This window comes from Cyprinodon variegatus, unplaced genomic scaffold (assembly GCF_000732505.1).
Source record: "Cyprinodon variegatus isolate N-32 unplaced genomic scaffold, C_variegatus-1.0 Scaffold273, whole genome shotgun sequence".
Taxonomy (NCBI): Eukaryota; Metazoa; Chordata; class Actinopteri; order Cyprinodontiformes; family Cyprinodontidae; genus Cyprinodon; species Cyprinodon variegatus.
Window position 1 is genome coordinate 326,551 of NW_015150726.1, and position 18,574 is coordinate 345,124.

The 18,574-nt window shown below is 41.7% G+C and overlaps 3 protein-coding genes across 7 annotated transcripts in view; 1 reads left to right on the forward strand and 2 right to left on the reverse strand.

Annotated features, from left to right (window-relative positions):
• Positions 1-423: 423 nt before the first annotated feature.
• LOC107089938 (serine/threonine-protein phosphatase PGAM5, mitochondrial-like) lies at positions 424-5,056 on the reverse strand. Its single transcript, XM_015383004.1, has 6 exons — positions 5,037-5,056; positions 4,643-4,818; positions 4,433-4,558; positions 4,266-4,354; positions 2,089-2,222; positions 424-904 (listed from the first exon to the last, which is right to left on the reverse strand). Exons 1-6 carry the CDS (start codon positions 5,039-5,041, stop codon positions 754-756), a joined length of 681 nt encoding a protein of 226 aa, XP_015238490.1. The 5' UTR covers positions 5,042-5,056; the 3' UTR covers positions 424-753.
• Positions 5,057-7,344: 2,288 nt separating this feature from the next.
• LOC107089933 (serine/threonine-protein phosphatase PGAM5, mitochondrial-like) lies at positions 7,345-14,788 on the reverse strand. 2 transcript variants are annotated; one of them, XM_015383000.1, is made up of 6 exons: positions 14,316-14,788; positions 11,568-11,743; positions 11,358-11,483; positions 11,191-11,279; positions 9,009-9,139; positions 7,345-7,825 (listed from the first exon to the last, which is right to left on the reverse strand). In XM_015383000.1, exons 1-6 carry the CDS (start codon positions 14,543-14,545, stop codon positions 7,675-7,677), a joined length of 903 nt encoding a protein of 300 aa, XP_015238486.1. In that variant the 5' UTR covers positions 14,546-14,788; the 3' UTR covers positions 7,345-7,674. The 2 variants fall into 2 exon arrangements, with proteins under 2 accessions (XP_015238486.1, XP_015238485.1); XM_015382999.1 differs by having other exon boundaries at positions 9,009-9,142.
• Positions 14,789-17,374: 2,586 nt separating this feature from the next.
• The window catches only part of zdhhc8 (zinc finger, DHHC-type containing 8), a 93,669-nt gene continuing 92,469 nt past the window's right edge, over positions 17,375-18,574 (forward strand). For 2 of the 4 annotated variants that reach the window (XM_015383044.1, XM_015383047.1), the window contains exon 1: positions 17,376-17,672. In XM_015383044.1, coding sequence (XP_015238530.1) covers positions 17,569-17,672 — 104 coding nt within the window. In that variant the 5' untranslated portion in view covers positions 17,376-17,568. Of the gene's footprint in view, positions 17,673-18,574 lie in introns of all 4 variants that reach the window. The other 2 variants (XM_015383046.1, XM_015383045.1) reach the window with 2 other exon arrangements.

The window sequence follows — 18,574 nt, forward strand, 5'->3', positions numbered from 1 at the left end:
AATGTGGAACTTTGCAAAAAAACGCACCTAAAAGATTTCAACATGCTTCTTGTACTTTTTTGAAGTTTTTTTTCATGGTGATTTCTTTTTTCTGTATGTATAAACTTAATTTGCTTTTATCTAATCAATAAATCTTCACTCCCACCCTTCCTGCTGTTGTGTGATGGGACTTTGTTTTCCGGGGAATATTTCATTTCTGGCAAGGAAATCCGTGCCTCTATTGTTGTAGTAGCTAGTTGGTGCGTGTCATGGCGGCAACCCTTGTGGACAACAGCAGTGCGGGTAGCTGTCAAGCTGAAGGACTCCTTTCGGGCTTTATTGGCCCGATAGGAGTCTGATAGTGGGACACGGCAGTCAAAGTGGAAGGCGATGGATGGATATTTCGTTTAGGGGCCAGGAAAACGAGACAAAACCGAGCTGCTTGAAATAATTTATTTACCACAATACATTAAACATGTCTCACCTTTATCAAAATAGCTAAAGCTAACATGAAATGCATGGGCAGCTAGCCAGATAAATAGACCTTATTTTCTTTATTTTGGTTCAAAAATGAGTCACTTGTGTAAAATTCATGAATTACATTCAGCAGAAGTTGCAATGCAGCTGTTAATACTCTTGGCGATGGCATTTGATGCTTGATTTAGAAAATAATTCATAAAAAGTTGATTTTTCAAGACACTTGAGGAAAAAAAAAAAGTTTTAACCCTGAAACCCAAATTTTCATTAAAAAAAAATCTGCTTTACTCTGAGCCTTTAGGTCCGTGTTAGTTTGTCTGGAGGCATAAATCCTGCGTCTCCCAGAGTCCTGAGGGCCACCCTGCCACTGGGCCGGATGGTGAGCCAGGTGATGCTGCCGTTGTGTAAGCCCATACGCAGCCAGCCCTCAGGGGGGAACTGCAGCGCCCTGATTGGGAAGAGAGACGGCTGATTAAGAAGGGAAATGTACAGCTGCAGCTTTTAGATACGTTAATTCACAATATAACGTTTATCAGTGTTATTATTGTTTGAAGTAAACGTCTGAGGGCTGATCAACGGGTCTCATTCGACTGGGATATGGAAGAAAAACATATGAACCAGATTGATGCCAGAAAGCTGATTTCTCCTGACGTAAACTGATAGAAAACATGCAGGATTCTCTCATTAACATCTGTAAAAAATCTAATTTCTGATTTTTACAGTAGATGTGTTCTGAGTTTGTCACGCCACACAAAAATGTTTTATTAATCACTCATCTGAATTTGAATGATTAAAAACTAAAGCATAGAAAATTAGGTTTCCTCTGCTCTAAATTCTGGAGGGGATGACTGATATAGCTGCTGAAACCACGGCCCCACCCTGTTCTATTTCACTGCAAAAGTTTTAACAGGAAAATGTGTTAAATATAATATTTACATTTTAATTCAGGAGGGATCTGTGACTCATGTCGAACGGAGAAACAAGAGGAGAGTCGCTCACTGAATTGCAGACACATGCTGCAGCTGCTGCGTCTGAGTCCCTGTGTTTTAGAGGAAAGTCTCCAGCAAGACAGGAAAAACATGCTTGTTTTTTTTTTTTTTTTTTTTTTAAGTCCCTGGAGGGGTCTGAAAAGACCCTAATACAGCGACAAAGTATATTTACAGCATGTTCTTTTTTATACTGCTGGACCAGCAGGGGGCAGACCTCTGCAGGCAGCCACACTGTAGGCACACCCAAAAAATCCTGAAACAGGAATATTGGAACCCAAATTCAGTTCTGGTGCGAACTCAGTGCAATCATTAAAAAGACGCAAGAGTTTGAGAAAATTGGCAAATTGCCTTTATATGGTCTTAAAGTTCAGGTGAATATCTAAAGGACCAATCTTTAAACTATCCAACTTTGAGTATTAGTCTTCTTCCCTCAGCACAGGTTAGTAAAAGCTCTCCGTTTATTTTGATTCTAAAATAATCTGATTCAAATTAGATTTTTTTGTTTTTATAATGATTAAACCTTTGAAAGCATGAGACAAATGTATGAAATTGACAAAAAAAAGCAAAAAGCAGCAAAAGAAACAAAAAAAAAAAAGCAGCAAAACCAAACAGTGGTTTGAGTTGAGCCGCCGCCACCACAAACCTGCAGACAAAATAACGGATGACATTGGCATGACACACGATGATCTCATAGCTGTCCTCTTTCTGCTTGGGGTCAGCCCGGTGGATGTAGCGGCGGAAGGCTGCCTCAATGCGAGCTCCGTCTTCGTGGTACTGCTGGAGGACGGTAGAGAGGTTGAGAGCTACCTTTGACACATAAGGTGCAGACTGAAGCCCTCATTCGGGGCTAAATCGATACATGGTGCTGCTGTGCGCTGCCAGGAATGTATGAAGGGATTCATTTCAAAGAGGAACCAATTACAGCTGGGCTTTTATGGTAATAAGGTTTTATATCCAGAAAGCTAAACAATGTTGACGACCGCTCAAATTTTTTGCCCTTTTCTGGCCGACTCTCCAGTCGCGCAACAATTTTTTTCGATCAGGCCGACTTTCAGAATGATTGCTCGTCGTGTAATGCACAGGGGGTAAAGAAGGGTGATCAGCATCTCACGACCACATCACTATCAGGAATCAAAGATGGTTGAAATTCAGTCTGGAAGTAAGTAAGGCAGTAAGGTGATCGTGGGAAAATCGCTCAGTGGGCACGCTAAGGGTGTGCAAAATAATCGTTGCTTTCAGTTATGTATCAATTGAAGACACTATCCAGATCACACACAGCCAGTCAGCCACTGGTAATGGCTGGATTTCTTTCTAACGATGTTCAGTGCAAATATTGCAATGGATCGCGATGCATCGCAATATTTCAAGTATCATGATGCAGCGTTATAGAATCGCAACGTGGCATGTGAATCGTCATTCGAATGGAATCGTGACTTTATACCCACCCCTACAGCATGCCACGCAAGGGTTCTTCTTCTTCCGTAGTAGCTAAGTTTGCTCAGCCATTTCGCCTTTTCTTTTTAGGGCTTTCAGCACAAAATTGCAGAAATTACCAAGCTCACTCTAGTGAGCTTCATATTCCTCTTCTACTCGTTTGGCTTCCCGATAGACGAGTTCGAGTAGCACCGTCTCACTGCAGAGATTAGTCCGATTTGGTTTTTAGACGTACATTGTGAGCAGGTAGATCGAATCAGAACGTTCGGCCGCACACTGTGAGAATATGCATCGTGAGCTGTGAGCTTTTGAACCCTGTGGTTTGGTCGTACAGTGTGAGCTGTAGCTCCGTGTAACAATTGAAAATATTTCGCCGTGTATGCCCGACTTTACAACCTAAAACTCTGTATACATTTCTTTTTTTGAGGTTTTTAACGGCACTAGTGCCTGTTTTTTGGACAGTGGGCTGAAAGGACGAGAGAGGGAGAGAGACGTATGGCAAAGGATTCGAACCTGCGTCGGCCACATCGAGGACTAAAGCCTCCGTACATGGCTTATGTGTGCTAACCACTGCGCTAACGAAGCCCACCCCCCTATGCATTTCACTGGTTTTATATAAATAAACAGTCCAGCGCTAACCAGCAGATAACTGTGGTCAATAAGGTCCATTGATTTTTAAATTAGTTTTCATTTACATGCAGCAGAACCAAAAAAAAGAAAATAATGATAAAATACACACCAGTGACAAAGACTTAAAGAAGTCTAAACCAGGGTTTCTTAATCCTGGACCTCGGGGCCCGCTGTCCTTCATGTTTTAGGTATTTCCCTCCCTCCACACACCTGACCTGAATTAAAAGGTAATTAACGGGCTTTTGCAGCATTTGAGGGCCGTCAAAGAGGAAATGCAATCATTTGATTCGGACGTGCTTGAGTAGACACACATCTAAAATATGAAGGACAGTGGGCCCTGAGGTCCTGGATTAAGAACCACCTTCAGATTATTAAACTATATTCTTAGCCATAGGTTGTGGATGGAGCCCCAAGATACGGTGATCCACCTAAACGAGCTTTAATCAGGGAAAATGAGGCTGGTAAACACGGTGGTGGCAGCATTATGCTGGGGGAATGCTTTTACCCAGCAGATTGCGTAGCTTGTTCCCTCGAATACAGAAAAACGCTGGTTCAGATAGTTTTTTTTTTTACGCATGGAGGCGTTGAAACACCCAGACTCCTCATCATTAACCCTTTGGACGTTACCTCATTCCTGCAGCGGTGCACCAATGTATTGATCTACATGATAGCTGCTCACAAACAGGGAGCTCAACAAGGATGAACAGGCAGAAAAAAAGACTGATCAATGGCTGGAATCAGAGCTGGTTCACTCACCACAGCGTCGGGCTTCCAGTGGGTGACTGGTGGAACCGGTTCTATAGGGGCCCCCTCTCTCAGCAGGTCACAGCTCACCAGCTCCACACCTACGTTGGAGAAACGCTTTGGGGGTGAAAAACCCAAACACAGTCGTGTGTATTTCAAGGTTTCATCCTCTTAACTACCTGGGATGTGTTTGCTGATGATATGTGCGGTCTCAGTAGCCCTGGTCATGCTGGAGTGGATCAGAACGTCGTATTTCAAACCCAACGCCGCTAGCCTCTGACCCGTTAACTCCGCCTGCTCCCGGCCTGACGAACGAACAGAGGAGACGCATGTGAAAACATCTGAGTGGAAAAGCGGTCTTCAATCAAAGCAGCGGGTTGGGTTCAGACCTAAAGGTGTGAGGATCCGCTCCGTGTCGCCGTTTCCGCTCAGGTTGTACTGGGAATGCCTGATGAGCAGTATGTGGCGCGTTGCTTTGGGCTTGCTGTTGTCCTGCTCTGAGCTGGGGTCTTCAGTCACGCTCTCCTTCTTCCTCCTTCCGTTGGACAGCACAGATGGGTCTCTCCTGGTAAAACCATGATTTTAAGATTAGTTAAAGCTCAACTTAAAGGGCAAAAGAAAAAAACAACATAGTTGACCTAAGAACGATTGAAATGCACTTCAAGGAAAATCTCCTGATGCGACCCGACAAATCCTTAGACTAGACTCGGCTTAAACTGCTGGCCTTTAAATTGACTTATGTGTCGTCGACAATCCGTCCACAGGATTAACAGCCACACTAACCTCATTCCTGAATCATTTCGCCAGGGTTGAGGTTCTAGTGGTATGGTCCAAACTGACCCAGTGTCGTAACGTCTCTGATCCGGTATAGCAGGAAATCAGTGTTTATCGACTGAAAAGGTCAAACTGACCAAATGCCTGATAGATATTTCAGACGTTTCTGCTGAGACAAGGAAAATCCCCCTACTTGGGATCAATAACGCCGTCTTATGAGTAACTCTGGGGTTGCTGCCTAATGGTTGGGGCATAGAGCTTGGAATCCTGAGGTTGTGAGTTTGAAACCCACTCCCACAGACTGCCACTCTGAGTCTCTGAGCAAGACCCTTAACCCCTGATTGCTCCCCGTGTCGCTGCACAATGGCCGCCCACTGCTCCCCAAGGGGATGGGTTAAATGCAGTTCTCCATTGTGTGATCAATAAAGTTCAATTTATTTTATTTATTTTCATTATGTTAAACAGCAAACTATTGTAAAGCAGCTGAATGCTGGCTGGCAACCCCAACAAAGACCCTGACTGATAATCTAATATCAATCTATTATAATCACAGGGTTATTCTACTTAATTAAAAAAGAGATTAACAAACATGTAAAATTGGAATTTATACTCAAATGTTTGAATGTTTTATGCAAATTTGAATAAAGCCTATTAGCTCATGTTAAGTGATCCTAATCTGATATCTTTGTGTAAAAGCTTTGCTAGATTGAAACTGTGTCATCTTTACCCAGTAAAGTAAAGAGAAAGAAGTATATAAAGTTTACTGATTTATATATCAGTCTCAATTTCACTTTCAGTCCTCCGAGGGCTCTTTAGGGGCCAAATTCCCAAATCACCAGAGCAGCCATTAGACTTTAGCTGAAATCCAGTCACATTTCACACATTATACTGAAAGACAGTGGCGTAACCACACAACAACCGGCCCATGAGCAACATTATCTGGCTGGGCCCCATACAGTTCCATACATCAGCCTAGAAGATACAATTATGCAATTAAGTAGTATTTGATCACACATCACACCTGGAAAAATAGTTCCAAAAAATAACTTCAGGGAGATGCTTATCTACGCTTATCTACGCTCTGGATTACCCATAATTCCAAGCTGTAGCATAAAAAATAAAATACCCAAATACATTGCTCTGTTAAGATCTTTATTGCGGTTTGAAACATATTATAAGAGTGTATTTTTTNTAGACTTTCTTGCATAAAAATATATTAAAACTATTTTTTACCGCCTTATCACAGCAAATATAGCAAAGCCACTCTCTGCCATTGAACACAGCAGGAGCACAAGCATATGACACACTTGTACAACTTGACAGGATGCGCTTCATGAGCATCAAAAATGAAGCAGCAGAATCTTTGCTGCTGCTGAAATCGGTTTGGTGTAAACGTAGCATAAGATACATGAATTGTACTGTGAAGAACAAGTACATTTCCGTGCACAACAGTGTAGTGATGATCCTCCAACCCATTGATAGGCCAATCTCTTTTTGTATACACCGAACAAATCAATTTTCTCTCTGCTTGATAGCTTTCTCTGACAGCATTCCAGGTTGACTGGCAGGACCGTGAAGCAACAGGAAGTCCCATGCATCACATTCTGTGACCGGAAGTTAGTGGCCGCCATATTGTGCACTTAGCCAATTTGTTTTCCAAGAGTCTTCTGCTTACAGTGGACTTGCGTGACTGTTTTTCAGAACCAGCTGAGTCAGTTTATTTGGATGAGGAAAGGAAAAAAATATCTTTAACTTCTGAATTGACACCTCAGCCTAGCTGAGAGCAACGTGTTCTGAATGTATTTTTCTAGCCGTTATCAAAGAGCACAATCCACGTCACTGAGAAGATTGTATCGTCACTCTCGTGCTCTTATTCTGGTCTCTGAATCTTAATGAATGTGGAACTTTGCAAAAAAACGCACCTAAAAGATTTCAACATGCTTCTTGTACTTTTTTGAAGTTTTTTTTCATGGTGATTTCTTTTTTCTGTATGTATAAACTTAATTTGCTTTTATCTAATCAATAAATCTTCACTCCCACCCTTCCTGCTGTTGTGTGATGGGACTTTGTTTTCCGGGGAATATTTCATTTCTGGCAAGGAAATCCGTGCCTCTATTGTTGTAGTAGTTAGTTGGTGCGTGTCATGGCGGCAACCCTCGTGGACAACAGCAGTGCGGGTAGCTGTCAAGCTGAAGGACTCCTTTCAGGCTTTATTGGCCCGATAGGAGTCCGATAGTGGGACACGGCAGTCAAAGTGGAAGGCGATGGATGGATATTTCGTTTCTGGCCAGGAAAACGAGACAAAACCGAGCTGCTTGAAATAATTTATTTACCACAATACATTAAACATGTCTCACCTTTATCAAAATAGCTAAAGCTAACATGAAATGCATGGGCAGCTAGCCAGATAAATAGACCTTATTTTCTTTATTTTGGTTCAAAAATGAGTCACTTGTGTAAAATTCATGAATTACATTCAGCAGAAGTTGCAATGCAGCTGTTAATACTCTTGGCGATGGCATTTGATGCTTGATTTAGAAAATAATTCATAAAAAGTTGATTTTTCAAGACACTTGAGGAAAAAAAAAAAGTTTTAACCCTGAAACCCAAATTTTCATTAAAAAAAAATCTGCTTTACTCTGAGCCTTTAGGTCCGTGTTAGTTTGTCTGGAGGCATAAATCCTGCGTCTCCCAGAGTCCTGAGGGCCACCCTGCCACTGGGCCGGATGGTGAGCCAGGTGATGCTGCCGTTGTGTAAGCCCATACGCAGCCAGCCCTCAGGGGGGAACTGCAGCGCCCTGATTGGGAAGAGAGACGGCTGATTAAGAAGGGAAATGTACAGCTGCAGCTTTTAGATACGTTAATTCACAATATAACGTTTATCAGTGTTATTATTGTTTGAAGTAAACGTCTGAGGGCTGATCAACGGGTCTCATTCGACTGGGATATGGAAGAAAAACATATGAACCAGATTGATGCCAGAAAGCTGATTTCTCCTGACGTAAACTGATAGAAAACATGCAGGATTCTCTCATTAACATCTGTAAAAAATCTAATTTCTGATTTTTACAGTAGATGTGTTCTGAGTTTGTCACGCCACACAAAAATGTTTTATTAATCACTCATCTGAATTTGAATGATTAAAAACTAAAGCATAGAAAATTAGGTTTTCTCTGCTCTAAATTCTGGAGGGGATGACTGATATAGCTGCTGAAACCACGGCCCCACCCTGTTCTATTTCACTGCAAAAGTTTTAACAGGAAAATGTGTTAAATATAATATTTACATTTTAATTCAGGAGGGATCTGTGACTCATGTCGAACGGAGAAACAAGAGGAGAGTCGCTCACTGAATTGCAGACACATGCTGCAGCTGCTGCGTCTGAGTCCCTGTGTTTTAGAGGAAAGTCTCCAGCAAGACAGGAAAAACATGCTTGTTTTTTTTTTTTTTTTTTTTTTAAGTCCCTGGAGGGGTCTGAAAAGACCCTAATACAGCGACAAAGTATATTTACAGCATGTTCTTTTTTATACTGCTGGACCAGCAGGGGGCAGACCTCTGCAGGCAGCCACACTGTAGGCACACCCAAAAAATCCTGAAACAGGAATATTGGAACCCAAATTCAGTTCTGGTGCGAACTCAGTGCAATCATTAAAAAGACGCAAGAGTTTGAGAAAATTGGCAAATTGCCTTTATATGGTCTTAAAGTTCAGGTGAATATCTAAAGGACCAATCTTTAAACTATCCAACTTTGAGTATTAGTCTTCTTCCCTCAGCACAGGTTAGTAAAAGCTCTCCGTTTATTTTGATTCTAAAATAATCTGATTCAAATTAGATTTTTTTGTTTTTATAATGATTAAACCTTTGAAAGCATGAGACAAATGTATGAAATTGACAAAAAAAAGCAAAAAGCAGCAAAAGAAACAAAAAAAAAAAGCAGCAAAACCAAACAGTGGTTTGAGTTGAGCCGCCGCCACCACAAACCTGCAGACAAAATAACGGATGACATTGGCATGACACACGATGATCTCATAGCTGTCCTCTTTCTGCTTGGGGTCAGCCCGGTGGATGTAGCGGCGGAAGGCTGCCTCAATGCGAGCTCCGTCTTCGTGGTACTGCTGGAGGACGGTAGAGAGGTTGAGAGCTACCTTTGACACATAAGGTGCAGACTGAAGCCCTCATTCGGGGCTAAATCAATACATGGTGCTGCTGTGCGCTGCCAGGAATGTATGAAGGGATTCATTTCAAAGAGGAACCAATTACAGCTGGGCTTTTATGGTAATAAGGTTTTATATCCAGAAAGCTAAACAATGTTGACGACCGCTCAAATTTTTTGCCCTTTTCTGGCCGACTCTCCAGTCGCGCAACAATTTCTTTCGATCAGGCCGACTTTCAGAATGATTGCTCGTCGTGTAATGCACAGGGGGGTAAAGAAGGGTGATCAGCATCTCACGACCACATCACTATCAGGAATCAAAGATGGTTGAAATTCAGTCTGGAAGTAAGTGAGGCAGTAAGGTGATCGTGGGAAAATCGCTCAGTGGGCACGCTAAGGGTGTGCAAAATAATCGTTGCTTTCAGTTATGTATCAATTGAAGACACTATCCAGATCACACACAGCCAGTCAGCCACTGGTAATGGCTGGATTTCTTTCTAACGATGTTCAGTGCAAATATTGCAATGGATCGCGATGCATCGCAATATTTCAAGTATCATGATGCAGCGTTATAGAATCGCAACGTGGCATGTGAATCGTCATTCGAATGGAATCGTGACTTTATACCCACCCCTACAGCATGCCACGCAAGGGTTCTTCTTCTTCCGTAGTAGCTAAGTTTGCTCAGCCATTTCGCCTTTTCTTTTTAGGGCTTTCAGCACAAAATTGCAGAAATTACCAAGCTCACTCTAGTGAGCTTCATATTCCTCTTCTACTCGTTTGGCTTCCCGATAGACGAGTTCGAGTAGCACCGTCTCACTGCAGAGATTAGTCCGATTTGGTTTTTAGACGTACATTGTGAGCAGGTAGATCGAATCAGAACATTCGGCCACACACTGTGAGAATATGCATCGTGAGCTGTGAGCTTTTGAACCCTGTGGTTTGGTCGTACAGTGTGAGCTGTAGCTCCGTGTAACGATTGAAAATATTTCGCCGTGTATGCCCGACTTTACAACCTAAAACTCTGTATACATTTCTTTTTTTGAGGTTTTTACGGCACTAGTGGCTGTTTTTTGGACAGTGGGCTGAAAGGAAGGGGGGACGAGAGAGGGAGAGAGACGTATGGCAAAGGATTCGAACCTGCGTCGGCCACATCGAGGACTAAAGCCTCCGTACATGGCTTATGTGTGCTAACCACTGCGCTAACGAAGCCCACCCCCCTATGCATTTCACTGGTTTTATATAAATAAACAGTCCAGCGCTAACCAGCAGATTGTGGTCAATAAGGTCCATTGATTTTTAAATTAGTTTTCATTTACATGCAGCAGAACCAAAAAAAAGAAAATAATGATAAAATACACACCAGTGACAAAGACTTAAAGAAGTCTAAACCAGGGTTTCTTAATCCTGGACCTCGGGGCCCGCTGTCCTTCATGTTTTAGGTATTTCCCTCCCTCCACACACCTGACCTGAATTAAAAGGTAATTAACGGGCTTTTGCAGCATTTGAGGGCCGTCAAAGAGGAAATGCAATCATTTGATTCGGACGTGCTTGAGTAGACACACATCTAAAATATGAAGGACAGTGGGCCCTGAGGTCCTGGATTAAGAACCACCTTCAGATTATTAAACTATATTCTTAGCCATAGGTTGTGGATGGAGCCCCAAGATACGGTGGTCCACCTAAACGAGCTTTAATCAGGGAAAATGAGACTGGTAAACACAGTGGTGGCAGCATTATGCTGGGGGAATGCTTTTACCCAGCAGATTGCGTAGCTTGTTCCCTCGAATACAGAAAAACGCTGGTTCAGATAGTTTTTTTTTTTACGCATGGAGGCGTTGAAACACCCAGACTCCTCATCATTAACCCTTTGGACGTTACCTCATTCCTGCAGCGGTGCACCAATGTATTGATCTACATGATAGCTGCTCACAAACAGGGAGCTCAACAAGGATGAACAGGCAGAAAAAAAGACTGATCAATGGCTGGAATCAGAGCTGGTTCACTCACCACAGCGTCGGGCTTCCAGTGGGTGACTGGTGGAACCGGTTCTATAGGGGCCCCCTCTCTCAGCAGGTCACAGCTCACCAGCTCCACACCTACGTTGGAGAAACGCTTTGGGGGTGAAAAACCCAAACACAGTCGTGTGTATTTCAAGGTTTCATCCTCTTAACTACCTGGGATGTGTTTGCTGATGATATGTGCGGTCTCAGTAGCCCTGGTCATGCTGGAGTGGATAAGAACGTCGTATTTCAAACCCAACGCCGCTAGCCTCTGACCCGTTAACTCCGCCTGCTCCCGGCCTGACGAACGAACAGAGGAGACGCATGTGAAAACATCTGAGTGGAAAAGCGGTCTTCAATCGAAGCAGCGGGTTGGGTTCAGACCTAAAGGTGTGAGGATCCGCTCCGTGTCGCCGTTTCCGCTCAGGTTGTACTGGGAATGCCTGATGAGCAGTATGTGGCGCGTTGCTTTGGGCTTGCTGTTGTCCTGCTCTGAGCTGGGGTCTTCAGTCACGCTCTCCTTCTTCCTCCTTCCGTTGGACAGCACAGATGGGTCTCTCCTGGTAAAACCATGATTTTAAGATTAGTTAAAGCTCAACTTAAAGGGCAAAAGAAAAAAACAACATAGTTGACCTAAGAACGATTGAAATGCACTTCAAGGAAAATCTCCTGATGCGACCCGACAAATCCTTAGACTAGACTCGGCTTAAACTGCTGGCCTTTAAATTGACTTATGTGTCGTCGACAATCCGTCCACAGGATTAACAGCCACACTAACCTCATTCCTGAATCATTTCGCCAGGGTTGAGGTTCTAGTGGTATGGTCCAAACTGACCCAGTGTCGTAACGTCTCTGATCCGGTATAGCAGGAAATCAGTGTTTATCGACTGAAAAGGTCAAACTGACCAAATGCCTGATAGATATTTCAGACGTTTCTGCTGAGACAAGGAAAATCCCCCTACTTGGGATCAATAACGCCGTCTTATGAGTAACTCTGGGGTTGCTGCCTAATGGTTAGGGCATAGAGCTTGGAATCCTGAGGTTGTGAGTTTGAAACCCACTCCCACAGACTGCCACTCTGAGTCTCTGAGCAAGACCCTTAACCCCTGATTGCTCCCCGTGTCGCTGCACAATGGCCGCCCACTGCTCCCCAAGGGGATGGGTTAAATGCAGTTCTCCATTGTGAGATCAATAAAGTTCAATTTATTTTATTTATTTTCATTATGTTAAACAGCAAACTATTGTAAAGCAGCTGAATGCTGGCTGGCAACCCCAACAAAGACCCTGACTGATAATCTAATATCAATCTATTATAATCACAGGGTTATTCTACTTAATTAAAAAAGAGATTAACAAACATGTAAAATTGGAATTTATACTCAAATGTTTGAATGTTTTATGCAAATTTGAATAAAGCCTATTAGCTCATGTTAAGTGATCCTAATCTGATATCTTTGTGTAAAAGCTTTGCTAGATTGAAACTGTGTCATCTTTACCCAGTATTACTATAAAAAGAGAATGAAGTATATAAAGTTTACTGATTTATATATCAGTCTCAATTTCATTTTCAGTCCTCCGAGGGCTCTTTAGGGGCCAAATTCCCAAATCACCAGAGCAGCCATTAGACTTTAGCTGAAATCCAGTCACATTTCACACATTATACTGAAAGACAGTGGCGTAACCACACAACAACCGGCCCATGAGCAACATTATCTGGCTGGGCCCCATACAGTTCCATACATCAGCCTAGAAGATACAATTATGCAATTAAGTAGTATTTGATCACACATCACACCTGGAAAAATAGTTCCAAAAAATAACTTCAGGGAGATGCTTATCTAAGCTTATCTACGCTCTGGATTACCCATAATTCCAAGCTGTAGCATAAAAAATAAAATACCCAAATACATTGCTCTGTTAAGATCTTTATTGCGGTTTGAAACATATTATAAGAGTGTATTTTTTTACCAACCGTCTAATGAACTATACTATACTATTTAATTACTATTAACATAATAATTGAAAGTACCACTGTATATTGCCGGCTCACCGTCATGTAGAAATCTGCCATGCGTTGGGGTATAAATACAGTCCGCTGCAGTCAGTCAGTCAAAGTTCAGGTGGGTTTAAAAGGATTTTTTTTCGCACCTTTACGTCTACAAAGAGACGTCCTGGTCTAAAATTGTGTAGGGGGCCAACCAGGTGTCAGTGATAAGCAACTTCTGGCTATGGCAAGCCGTTTTAACATAAATTCGGTTGTACCACCTTTACGTTCAAGATATCTCAAATTGTTTTATGACTAGACGTCTTAGCGATTTAAGATATCTCTAATTATATTTTGACTAGTCGAAATGACGGCAGATTTACCATTAACTTGTATGGAGACGTCAATTTAAGATATCTACAATGAATTACAGACTAACTGAAATACACATTTCAGATATCTACGATTCAGTTACGACTAGTGATAAAGTAATTTCAAGATATCTTGATTTTAGTTTTGACTAGTTATTTTTCTAATTAAAGATATCTCAAATGCCACCATTATTCATGATATCTTAAATGTATTTTAGGAAAGGAGATATGCAGTTTTGACTAGTGAAAACTCAATTATAGATATCTTAAAAGCAAATAATGACTAGACAAAACAAATTTAAAGATATCTTGAACTATTCAGCTTTTCCATTAAAGATATCTTAAATTGACATTCTGACTAGTCAAAATGCTTTTTAATGGGCTTCCAGGAGGATCATTCCTAAAAAAATTGCTTACTGTCAGTTTAATCCAAAGGAGGAAAAGTTAAATCAGCGTGTGATGCTTTCAGTGACAAATCCGGTGTCGTAATTTGAGCTATCTTGAAAGGAATTTTAACTAGGAAAAAATGTAATTTAAGATATCTTGAATTATTATTCTTCCTAATCATAATGTAAATACAGATATCTTAAATTACGATTCTTGAAAGTCAAAATGTGGTTTTGTCTAGTCAAAATGTATTTTAAGACATCTGGAACGTAATTATGGATGTCAGACGAAACCGAAACCGAATTTATGTTAAAAAGGCTTGCCATATTGCTGCCTATGGATATGTACGCCATTGCTGAAAAATGTTCGATAATGTGTAAATGAACCTACTTGTCCCAGTTGGAGTCCCAGCCTGGTCCGGTCGGGGTTGGCGTGTGGCTGCCAGGGCTCCAGCCTGGCTGCGCTGCGTAAAGGACGGCCAAACCGGACCACCGGCTCGCTCCGCTCCCACGGTTCTCCCCGAAGTAGCCGCGGGAATCGGCGGCCGCAGCCGCGAACACGAGCGCAGCAGATCCCCCGGCGAAGCCGCAAATAAGTTTCAAAGTTCTCCTGTACGACATCCTGCGGAGCCGATCAGGCCGAAAGAGATGCGCTAATTAGCTGAGCTCTAAATAGGACACGACGCTATTTATGCTCCGCGTTTCTACAGCTAAGAGGCGTTTAGGTGTTCGCATAAACTCCAGCGGTGTCAATCAAAGCATTCGCTGTCTCACTGATATAAAACACAAGGTTATCTGATTTGAAAAAGTATGCGAATGTGAAGAGAAGCTAATAAAGAGAGGTGCCTACAAACAGTACGGTGGCCCGTGTGGGTCAATTCAGGTTTGTTTCCGCTATTTTTCTGGAGACTTTGCGCTTTTCCACTAGAGGGCGCTCTAATGCAAATATCAGATGTTAGAGCAACTTGACAGAGAATAATGACAGGGCCTTAACTTTAAAGAAGTTTTATTCTACTGTTTCCTCTAAATAAAAATTATTATTATCACATCACAATCACTTGATACGACACATTAAATTAAGGTTTGCTGACAAACCGGGTAGAGGTGATGAAACGGAGTAGGAGGAGTTATTTTCTCAGGAGGTGTGTTTCTACCTAGGGAACAAGGTCAAAGGTCAAAAGCAACCTGTCATATCTGAAATTATTATTGTCTGAAACGTAAATGTTCAATAACCGTCAATTATTTATTTTTATCTCTTATCACCTTAGTTCAGAACCTTTAATCTTCATATTTCTGCATGGCCGGGAAACAAAGGTTGAATTTCAGGGAGTTTGTGTTGTTTTTGGGATTTTTATTGCACTTTTGTTTTGTATGGTGAGGGATCAGCAAATGCATTTTTCTAGCTGTAGAATATGCTCAAAATTTAGGTTACTAATAGAAATGTGCAAAACCAATGGATTCTGTTTGGGCTGTAAATTGAACCAAGGCGACAGTTGAGACTTTCAGATTAAATCACTAAATAATAAACACTCTCTCACAGGAGTAACTTTGTGAAGGACTGGTGTGGACATGTCCCCACCAATAATTTCTACTTTTTTCCCCTCTTTCCGCTTATTTACTTTAGACAAAGATAACAGGGGTTGGGTTCAGCTAATAGTAAAACTTAGGAAATGGGTTGTTTAAAAATTAAGTTCAGTTTATTTCTATAGCACCAATTCATAACACATGTCATCTGAAGGCACTTTACAGTTCACCAGATCTTCCAGTCAAATTGATTCAAAGTTTTCTGTCTAAGGAAAACCAGCTGATTGTGTCTGCTCATTGACTTGAATACAATCCCTCACACTAAGCATGCTTGTAGCGACAGTGGAGAGGAAAAACTCCCTTATAACAGGAAGAAACCTCCAGCAGAACCAGGCTCAGTGTGAGCGGCCAGACGAGCTCCGAGCCAACTCCCATGTCAGAGGATGAAGAGAGCACATCCAGAGTTTGTTTGACATACAGACCTCTTTCAGCTAAAAAATGGCAATAAATTTAAGTTTATACCAGTTAGTATTATAATGCAGGAAAATTGAGAAAACATAATTTGTTCTTCTTTACTAGTTAAAAAAGCTTGACTTCTCAGAGGACCATGACTCCCAGTTACAGGTTAAAAAAATCACACTCCAGAGCTTCTACGTATTTTGAAATTTTTATTTTCTGGCATCCTTATGTTAGTAAAAAGGTTCGTAAATCTTTTAAAACAGCACAGGGAGAAGTAGGGAGAGCTGAGATTTAAAGGGGAAAACAATTTACTGGGATATGCAACATAAAATAAAATATATCTCCAACTTTACAAGAAAAAAATATGCTATGCTATGTTTAAAATGAAGCATATCCATATTTTCCTGGATGGATGGAATTGAAATTGTACTTCTACGGTTGCATGATATATAGATTTTGGCATTGGAATTGGCTGCTATTCATTATTTTTTTTATACATTAATGTATTTGGGCCCTATACGTATATGTAATGCACTAAAAGACATCTCTCTAACTATCTAGAAATATAAATATTAGTGTAATATAGTTATCTTGTGTTCTCAACAATAGGAAAGCATTCAATAGAGATATGTCTGAGCTCATTTTTGGAAAATACAAATTTTTATTTTTTTATTTTTACCAAAGCATATCTTGTGTGTAATTATCCCTGAACAAAGGAACAAGGAAGGTTAACAGTAAGTAAAAAAAAAAAAAGAATGTCTTAAAATTATGTAATTAATTAATGGCATACATAAAGAATCTTAACTCGGTTGTGTTGAACAATGAGCTTTAATAGTTTATGATATAAAAAACGAACACAAATCAATACATTTATCCTATAAATGCCTGTTTTGTAAGTGAAATTCAAATATGTTCTGAAGAAAAAGAATAAATAAAACAAAAAATGCAATTATTTCTTATTGTTTTTATTTTTTTTATATGTTATTTTTATTTCATTTATTTATTACGATTTATTTTCATTTTGCATCACCACAGTAAAAACTACGACATGTTCAGTGTAAATCAATGAAATCAAATACATCCCAGTTATCCTGATTCCTGCCCAGCTGATCGCTCCACCTGGGGTACCGGTCGTCTCGCCAGATTACAAATGGAGCGTACCCACTATAAATAAGACATTTAACAGACGGAACTCAGCGCAAACGCTGATTGGCCTTTAAAAGTTTATGCAAACTGAAAAATAACTAAGAAATAACGAATGTCCTAAAGTCTTTGTGGAGTTTGGTGTGAATGAACATATTATAAACCCTCCAGTAGATTAAATAGCAATACTAATTGCCGGTGGGAGGCAATTTATCAGTGAAAATCACGGTTCTTCTCTCTCATCATTTTCTGATGCTTTTAGAGCGAAGCTCCACCTTTCCGAGCGGTTCTGTGACCTCACAGTGGGCAGGATTGGAAGGGTGGGATTTCTCCGTGGATTCCTGCCTATGAACGTCGTGGACCGATGCGGCTTCACCCACAGCAGAGAAGGAGCGCGTTTTTCCCACTCAGAGCCACGGAAAACGGCCCGCATAGCCACCCACTCCACGCAGGACGCTCCTTTTCTACATCCGCGCCTCCGACCGGAATAAATAACAGAGGAATGTGGAGAATACAGAATGCCCCACAGCGCTGGAAAGAGATTTAAAGCCACCAAATACATCCCGGTGTCCACCGCTGCCACGCTCCTGGTGGGAGCCACCACTTTATTTTTCGTTTTCACGTAAGTTTGAAACGCTTCATGTACTCGACCTGTGTGTGTCTGGATTGTGCGCCCATTCACGAGTGGGGCCGCGGTGGCTGCAGGTTTGGTCCACTGCTGTGGGAGGAGTGGGAGAATATCCACCGGTGGACAGCAGGTCTGCAGCTATGGTGCATTATTTATCAAAGAGGGAAACTTTCTGCTCATCTGGTATAATTAAGGTCGCTGCAGTGTCCTTGATGGATGTTTGATGAGATGAGATGTTTTTCTAAGGATCAAAGTTAGGAGAATGATGTGTGCCTGTAGAGGCGCTCCATTCATTAAAGCTGACCTGGGCGACCTGGGCCCCCTCTCTCTGCTCCCTACAGCCAGGCTCAGACTGGGAATGGTTTTCTGCATTTTTCCATCTACACCGGCCCACTAAAGCCAGGCATACACTGTGCATGCAGGTACAGCTGAGTCTGTAGTCACTGTATGACGAAACCGCAGGGTTTCGACAGTGTGAGTTCACAGCTCACGATGTATGTGCAGCACGACGCTCTCATGCGATCTATCTGCTCACACTGTACGACTAAAAAACCACGTCGGAATCAGCTCCGCAGTGAGATGGAGCTGCTCTGACTCGTCTATCCAGAAGCCAAACAAATACAAGAGGAATATGAAGCTCACTAGAGTGAAACCCACTGCCTTGGCAATTTGTGCAATTTTGTACGGAAAGCCCAAAAAAGAAAATGTGACGAAGTCCTGGCTGAGCAAACGTGGCTACTATGGTCTTTCAATTTAACAGAAAGAACTCCATTTGACTCGTACCCCCGCCATGCTTCTGTGTTTACATCTGAGAGGAAGAAGAAGAATCCTTGTTTGCGCACTAAGCAATTTGCCCACGATGGTCGGGAGAAAATCAGACATGTCGTCTAGAATGA

Excerpts from the sequence above, each read along its gene's own strand:
- LOC107089933 (XM_015382999.1), bottom strand. The coding sequence starts at position 14,545 with ATGTCGTACAGGAGAACTTTGAAACTTATTTGCGGCTTCGCCGGGGGA. Across the intron at positions 11,280-11,357 it reads CATCAGCAAACACATCCCAG|GTGTGGAGCTGGTGAGCTGT; the intron begins GTAGTTAAGAGG and ends TCTCCAACGTAG. Across the intron at positions 9,143-11,190 it reads ACTGGAAGCCCGACGCTGTG|CAGTACCACGAAGACGGAGC; the intron begins GTGAGTGAACCA and ends ACCGTCCTCCAG.
- LOC107089938 (XM_015383004.1), bottom strand. Across the intron at positions 4,559-4,642 it reads GCGGATCCTCACACCTTTAG|GCCGGGAGCAGGCGGAGTTA; the intron begins GTCTGAACCCAA and ends TTCGTTCGTCAG. Across the intron at positions 4,355-4,432 it reads CATCAGCAAACACATCCCAG|GTGTGGAGCTGGTGAGCTGT; the intron begins GTAGTTAAGAGG and ends TCTCCAACGTAG.